Source organism: Mercenaria mercenaria, chromosome 19 (genome assembly GCF_021730395.1).
Source record: "Mercenaria mercenaria strain notata chromosome 19, MADL_Memer_1, whole genome shotgun sequence".
NCBI classification, from domain to species: domain Eukaryota; kingdom Metazoa; phylum Mollusca; class Bivalvia; order Venerida; family Veneridae; genus Mercenaria; species Mercenaria mercenaria.
The window spans coordinates 40,172,264-40,180,950 of NC_069379.1; the positions used below are offsets into that span (position 1 = coordinate 40,172,264).

Genomic DNA, 8,687 nt, shown 5'->3' on the forward strand with positions numbered 1-8,687 from the left:
TGTAATGGTTTGAACTTTTGTTTTTGCAGATTGGAAATGAAAGTGGTCAAAATCAGAAGCTATCATATGGGCCAAACTGCTTCTAATTTCAAAATTTTACCCCTTTAAAGCTTTACAAATAGATGTTATGCGTACTTATTTATTTAGAAAAGCACTACTTTTAATATTTCACATGAACTGTTATAGTTAGAACCATAGCCGTAAAGGTAGGTAATAAAACAATAGATTCAGTAAACCATTCTAGTATATTCAGCATTATCGAAACCTGTGACAAATGTTAATCAAAGTAATTTATCAGAAATAGGATTAAACAAGAAACTTATGTATTTTGTGCTCATTAATGAAAATGTGGCAGCCAAATTTTAAACAAAGGAATTATGAGCCTTCAACGAGCTTATTATTTAAGAAATAGAAGAACCATGTTTTAATATATCGGAACAATACGAAGAGGTTATTCGCCTGCTGAATCATTTCACCACTTGAAGCAGAAAAATACTGACTCCAAGCTAAATTCCACCCCACTCCAAAAAAAAGTTCAAATGGAATGGACGGTCCCTCATGCTGACAATAATTAAATGCACATTGATACTTGAATTATATTCGGCAATTACGATATTGCATGATATAATTTAATCATTGAATGACAGGTAATTTCAAGAATAGCTTTCCTTACTCTAGTTGAGAGGCTAACCCTGTTTCGGAAAAAAAGCACTGACCAGATAAGTAGAGCCCCGCCCGCTTAGAGGCGCTTCTTATGCTGATATTAAAACATATCAACATCATAAGACAGCTAGGTCTTTCCATACAGACTTTTAATCTAATATTGTCGAATAAATAGTACTGGTAACATTGTTGATATAAATTTATGAACGTTCAATAACTACAGCCATTCAAACCAAGAAATACAATTCTGTAAAAGCAGAAATTTTGGCCTGGGAAATTTAACTTTCGCTATATTCGCGAGAACTTACATCTCGCGAAAATTAATCTTAGCATGAATTTTTACCATTAGTACTATCAAAATTTAAGAAGAAAACCCTTTTTACAATTTCGCGAATATTAAACCTCGCGAATACCAGGGATGTTCCAAAAATAATGTCATTTGTGTTTTATTTCGCGGAAATCGTGTCATGTGTACACAAAACCACCTCGTGTCGATAGAATGATCACTGAATCGTAACATAGGTAAATATCGCGCTCACACGTTCACTGACCTGGGTACAGTGTACATTGCTTTATAGCGTATTCATTACACTTTACACAAAATGACTGGGAAAAGAGCTGAAAATGTGCTTGAAATTAGGGCCTACATAAAAGGTAGGTCGCTACTCGGCATTAAGCTTGTAGATATTCACCGTGAGATGTGCGACATTTATGGGGAGGGTCAAATGTCTCATAGGACTATTTGTAGGTGGGTAGCTAAACATAGGACCCGACAGCAGCAACTCAAAGATGCTGCTCGCACAGATCGTCCTACAACAACTACATCGAAAGGTAACATCGAAAAAATCCTCAATTTGCTAAAAAAGGATGCCCGATTCACCTTAAGGCAACTGGCCCAAATGACAAACTTGTCGTTAGCACGAGTTCATGGAATTTTGAAGAAACACCTAAAACTTAGAAAAATAAATGCAAGATGGATACCCCATTTGTTAACAGATGAACAAAAGAGGACCCGTGTAACAATGGCAAAAATACTTCTGAACATGTACCTAAAATACAGCAAAAAGGTTTTTGATAATATAGTTACTGGTAATGAAACCTGGGTTTATTATTTTGAACCAAAGCGGAAGTATTCCAACCGAATTTGGGTCACCAAAAATGCGAGACGCCCAAGTATTGCCAAACGAATACGAACGGTGAAGAAGGTTTTGTATGTATTTTTTTTTCACTCATAAGGGTCCAATCATTCAAATTCCGGTACCAAAAGGCAGTACGGTCATAGGAAAATTCTATAAAAAAAAGTTGTTCTAAGAAAATTGAAGAACTACTACAAAAGTCGCCGCCCCAAAACAGGACTTAAGTACCTCCGACTTTTGCATGATAATGCACCCGCTCACAAGGCACGCATTGTGACCGAGTTTTTGGAGTCGGAGAAGGTTACCGTCCTTCCACACCCTCCGTTTTCGCCAGACCTGGCCCCCTGCGACTATTTTCTGTTTCCCAAACTTAAATATGATCTGTCTGGAAAGAGATACAGATCGAGAAATGCCCTTGGATCTGCTGTTTATCAGTATCTGATGGGTGCTCCCATAGAAGAGTATGAACAATGCTTCCAAAAGAGGACAGACCGGTTCAAAAGGTGTATTCAGGCTGACGGAGAGTATTTTGAAGGGCAGAGCAAGTTAAAATGATCAGAACATTTGCAGTATAGGAGAACAGATGCAAGTGACATTACTTTTGGAACACCCCTCGTATACTCAAAATTTCAAATTCGCGAAATTTTGACCCAGCGAAAATATATACCTTTACAGTAACATTGTAGGGATAACGCATGTTTTTCCCGAGGGATTCTGCAGATGTTATAACACGAAATAAACATACGCTAACGCTATTCTAGCATAAAACGCGTAAAAACTGATAAATGAATACAATGTCACTCAACGTCATTAAATTACCACGAATGCGCGGGAATGTATGAGTTGTTTTTTACGTTGACGTCATTTCGTTTTGAATTATCCGTTTTGGGGCCGAATGACGTTTACGCTTTGCCACGGAACGCGCATATACAAAAAGATGTTATAACAGCACGCGAGCGCGAGAATGTCTCTGTTAACACACGTTTTCTCTCCTGTTAAAACACCCCCGAAAAGTGACAAGAACAACAGTTTTATGCTAGAATGTAGGGATAACGCATGTTTTTTCGTGTTATAACGTCTGCAGAATCCCGAGGGATTGGTTGGTGCCCGAGCCCGTAGGGCGAGGGTACCAACGTATCCCGAGGGATTCTGCAGATGTTATAACACGAAATGAACATGCGCTAACGCTATTCTAGCATAAAACGCGGAAAAAATACTAATAAATGAATACATCCTACCTCAACGTCATTAAATTTCCATGAAATGCGCGGGAATGTCTGAGTTGTTTTTTACGTTGACGTCATTTTGTTTTAAATTATCCGTGGGGCCGAATGACGTTTACGCTTTGCCACGGAACGCGCATATGTAAAAAGGTGTTATAACAGCACGTGAGCGCGAGAATCTCTCTGTTAACACACGTTTTCTCTCCTGTTAAAACACCCCCGAAAAGTGACAATAACAGCAGTTTTATGCTAGAATGGGAAGCAAAGAACGCAACCAAGCAAAAAAAAAAAAATAATAAAACAGTCTCGGTATATAATTTCTATATAAAAGTTTCAAGATATTGCTCTTAAATGATGATAGATAAAATAAAATGTTCTCACGTGTATTACCGCTTGGTATGAGCCAATAAATAAATAAATGTCTAACTAGGTCTTTAAATGTATCTTAGTGGCCCGTCGCATGGCATTTCATACATTCTTAATCGTAAGAGAAAGTGTATGAACGTCATTTAAGTAAACGTTTAAACTGTTTCACGTCCTATACATGTACTTAACAGCGATTTGAATTGTTGAAAACAGAACTTTGAACAACATTAATGCAATCAAAGCACTAAGACGTCTGACGGGGCGGATTATCTGGAACGGATATTTTTCTGAATTATAACATTGTCGGCGTGCCTCCGTGCCACTCATTAAAAGATGTGGTGAAGCATAGACTACCCGGATTCATATTTTGTCTGTTAAAATGCCATGTTGCTTGTATCAAATGCAAACTTTTTAAAACCTGATCAGAGGATGATTTCTATGCCACGAACACAAATTAAATAATTTCCATGTATCTTGTTGTTTTTTTTAAATCAAACCTTCGCAGTGAAAATACCAATTTCATAAATATTTCAATTATAAATTGCGTTTTAATAATATACTTCTGATCTATTTGTAACACTATAAAAACATTACCAAAGTCTACCTCTTGATAAAACGATAAGACTTAACCAAAAATCATCTGTTCATTTTAGCTGCAAGTAGGAAATATGCACATATTTCAATATTTGCACTTGTTTTATTTTTTGCTGATAAATTGTATCTGTGTGGTCCCTTTATACAATACTTTAGCTTTATATAATAATGACTGACATCAAAATTCTATCAGTCAATTGTCAAGGTCTTGGCTCATCAGAAAAGCGAAAAGATGTTTTTAATTTTCTAAAAGCTAAAAATTGTCAGATATATTGTTTACAGGACATACATTGTACAAAAGCAACTGAAAATATTATTCGTACACAATGGGGCAACAATGAATGCATTTTTAGCTCCTTATCCTCAAACTCCAGAGGTGTGGGTATTTTGTTTAACAATAATGTAGATTTTAAAATACACAACCATATATCTGACCCAGATGGTAACTACATAATTGCAGACTTAACTGTTGATAATAACAGATTAACTCTTGTCACACTATATGGCCCAAATAATGACTCACCTTCATTTTTTGAAAAACTGATTGAACAAACACATCAATTTAATAATAGTAATATAATTTTATGCGGAGACTTCAACTGTGTACAGAATGTAAACTTAGACTATTATAATTACAAACATATCAATAATAAAAAAGCACATGAAAAAATAGCAAATTTAAAAATAGAACATAATTTGATTGACCCATTTAGAGAATTAAATCCCGATTTAAAAAGGTATACATGGCGAAAATCAAATCCACTTAAAATGAGTCGTTTAGACTATTTCCTGATAACAGAAAATTTGCTTTCTACTGTAAATATGTGTTCTATAGAATCAAGTTATAGGTCAGATCATTCCATGGTTATATTAAATTTAAGATTTAATAAATTTATTAAACACAAACCCCTGTGGAAACATAATAACAGTCTTTTACTTGATGCGGAATATTTAAAAGTAATTAATAAAAAGATTTCAGAAATAAAGGCCCAGTATGCAGTACCAATTTATAATCCTGATAATCTGAACAATATTCCTGATCAGGACATACAATTTACTATTAATGATCAATTATTTCTAGAAGTATTACTTATGGAATTGAGAGGCCAATCAATATCCTATTCATGTTATAAAAAGAAGCAAACTGACGTTAGAGAAAATGAATTAATATCCAAAATAGAAAAACAAGAACATAATTTAACAGAATCAGATGATAGCATACAATCACTTGAATTATTAAAAGAAGAATTACACAACATTCGTAAACATAAACTTAATGGTCACTTAATTAGATCTAGAGCACAAATAATCGAAGATGGAGAGAAACCTTCCCATTTCTTCTGCAATCTTGAAACTCATAACTATACTTCTAAATTAATACCAAAACTAAGGAAGTCAAATGGGGACATCATTACAGATCAGTTTGAAATCTTAGATGAAACTAAAGAGTTTTATGAAAACTTGTATTCTAGTAGAGATGATGAACTAGAAAATGTTGATTTAGATATTGAACTGTCTGAAATTAATGTCCCCAAACTTGAAAATGAAGAATCAAAAATGCTGGAAGGTCCTTTAACTATTGAGGAATGTTCAGTTTTTCTAAAACATATGTCAAACAACCGAAGTCCTGGAAGCTCTGGGTTTGGAGCAGAATTTTTTAAAGTGTTTTGGAAACACATTGGTCACTTTGTAGTTAGAAGTATCAACTATGGTTATGCTAAAGGTGAACTCTCTATTACCCAAAGAGAAGGAATTATTACCTGCATCCCAAAAGATAACAAAGATAAAACAATGCTTACTAATTACAGACCCATCTCACTACTTAATTGTGTGTATAAAATTGCTTCTGGAGCCATTTCCAACAGAATTAAATCAACTTTGGATAAATTAATAAGCAGAGACCAATCTGGTTTTATCTCTGGCCAATAATTAGGCGAAAATACACGCCTTCTCTATGATATAATGCAACACACTGATCAATACAACTTACCTGGGTTAATTCTCCTAGTTGATTTTGCTAAGGCATTTGAGTCATTATCATGGAAGTTTATTTTAAATGTTTTAGACTTCTTTAAGTTTGGTAGCTCAATTAAAACATGGATTAAAGTTTTATACAAAAATGCTATGTTAGCGGTTAACCAAGGAGGCAATCTTTCAAGTTTTTTTAATATAGGACGTGGTTGCCGTCAGGGCGATCCACTTTCACCGTATATATTCATTTTATGTGCAGAAATTTTAGCAATTAAAATTCGTAATAATAAAGATATTAAAGGCATAGTTATAGACAACACTGAATTTAAACTTTCACAATATGCTGATGATACATCCCTTTTATTAGATGGGTCAGCTAAGTCAATAAATGCATCTCTTTCAGAATTGGCTAGATATGCCCAATACTCTGGCCTCAAGGTCAACTTTGATAAAACTCAAGTAATTTGGATAGGTAGAAAAAAATACAGCACTGATACAATCAAAACAAAGTGGAAATTAGTGTGGGGTAAATCTAATTTTAAGCTGTTAGGAATAAACTTTCATGTGGACTTGGATAAAATGATTGACACTAACTTTAAAGATAAGATAAGAATTATAGAAAACAAAATAAAGATATGGAAAAGAAGATACTTATCTCCACTAGGAAAGATCACTGTAATTAAATCTTTACTGATCCCAGTATTAACTCACCTATTTATCTCTCTACCCAACCCAAACAGTGCAATTATAGCACAATTGAATAGATTATTTTTTAATTTTCTTTGGGATGGTCCAGCAAAAATAAAAAATACAGTTATTATAAAACAATATTCAGAAGGAGGACTTAATATGATAAATTTAAATGCTTTCCTGGACAGCCTGAAGTTAACATGGCTTAGAAGATTACTTAAAGAAAATAGCAAATGGAAACTCCTTGTGGATAATATGTTTAATTTTAATAAATTACTTATTTTTGGCCAAAGTTATTGTGAAGCAACTATAGACACACTTTCCAATAATTTCTGGAGGGACGTACTCCGGTCGTACTCAAAATTATTACAAGCATATGTGCCTCAAGGGGACTTTGACTTTCTATCAAGTCCTTTATTATATAACAAAAATATTAAAATTGGTGGAATCCCAATTAATTCCCAATCTTGGTATAAAAATGGTTTATTTTATGTAAATGACATTATAAATCAAAATGGAGTCATATACACTCTAAAAGAATTAGAAGAAAAACTTAACATAAAGTTAAACTTTTTACAATACATCGGATTTAAAGCATCATTAACATCATATAAATCAAAAATTCCGAAGATAACTGGAGTTACAAAACTAACATATCCTATAAGACCACCCATAATAAATTTATTTTTTAAAAGCACAAAAGGATGTAGTGATTTTTACAATATTCTTAATAAAAATAATGATGTACCAACATCTAAAGGTAAATGGGACAACACTTACAATATAGAAAATGAAACTTGGAAAGAGATTTATCAATCCCCCTTCAATCTCCCAGTCAGCTCATTATTACAATGGTTTCAGTATAGAATAAACCACAGAATTTTATCCACTAAATCATATTTATATAAGATCAAAATTATTGATAGTCCATTATGTACATCATGCAACCTAACAGTAGATGAGACAATTACTCATATGCTTTGGAGTTGCCCAGAAACTAAAAAATCAATGCTCCACTCTAAAAATATCCAGTTTAACCTTTCTGAAGAATTATATATATTTAATATTGGTAAACGATATAATATTGGAACTTTAATCCTAATTCTAGAAACAAAATATTATATCTTCTCTTCAAAAAGATTAGGCATACCTCTGTCTATTAAAGCATTTAAAAATAGGATAAGATGGTCATTTACTGCATATGAACATATTGCCAAAAAAACTAACAGACTAGACACCTTTGAGAAATATTTGAAGCCAATCTTGCAGGCATGTGGGTATATGCAGGATAACTTGCCTCAAACATAACCAGACCATGACAATTATCATAAGACATTACAAAAATTTTACTATTATTCATCAGTGTAAACAGGTGACCACACAGACACAGACTGCCTCTTCTCTCTTTTTTTTTGGCTTCTATTCTTCATTACTTTCAGCCACCAAACTCTATTACTAAAATTAATGGAATTTTAATTCTCTCCATGCATATGATATGGAATTATCTTTCAAACTTTCATATCTGTGAAACATACCAATGATTAGAATATATGATCAATGATTAAAATGTACATATTATTTGCATAATTTGCATATATAACAGTATTATGTATATATAATTGTAAGGTGCAGTAGGGGATGATTCCTCGACCCCTGCTTCACCTATTTACGGGGAGAATAAATGGGTCACCTTTAGGTGGCTGGAAAAAAAAAAAAAAAAAAAAAAAAAAAGTCTACCTCTAAAACGGGAAACAAATACTCATGTTCCTTCAACTTAAGATGAACTCTATTTGACCTCGCATAAATCAGGAATCAACATTATGTAAATGGTCAGCTGGAAAGCAGCGATGTAACCATTGGATGAACTACTTTATTGTCGACAGAAACTTACGTAATCTAAACTAAATATTCAGTTTGAATAATTTGTACTGCTTTATCATTGATAATTCATCCGCGATATTCATGAATTATATTACTTTTGTGGCGCATGAAGAACTGTTCGGTGCGATAAAGAATAAAATAAGGATTATGTGACAGTCACATG

The 8,687-nt window shown here is 33.4% G+C and overlaps 1 protein-coding gene across 1 annotated transcript; it reads left to right on the forward strand.

Moving 5' to 3' along the window:
* The first annotated feature begins 6,802 nt into the window (after window positions 1-6,802).
* On the forward strand, window positions 6,803-8,348 carry LOC128551109 (uncharacterized). Its single transcript, XM_053531518.1, has one exon. It carries the CDS (start codon window positions 6,803-6,805, stop codon window positions 7,949-7,951), a length of 1,149 nt encoding a protein of 382 aa, XP_053387493.1. The 3' UTR covers window positions 7,952-8,348.
* The last annotated feature ends 339 nt before the right edge of the window (window positions 8,349-8,687 follow it).

Coding starts and splice junctions, on each gene's coding strand:
- LOC128551109 (XM_053531518.1), top strand. CDS start 6,803: ATGATAAATTTAAATGCTTTCCTGGACAGCCTGAAGTTAACATGGCTT.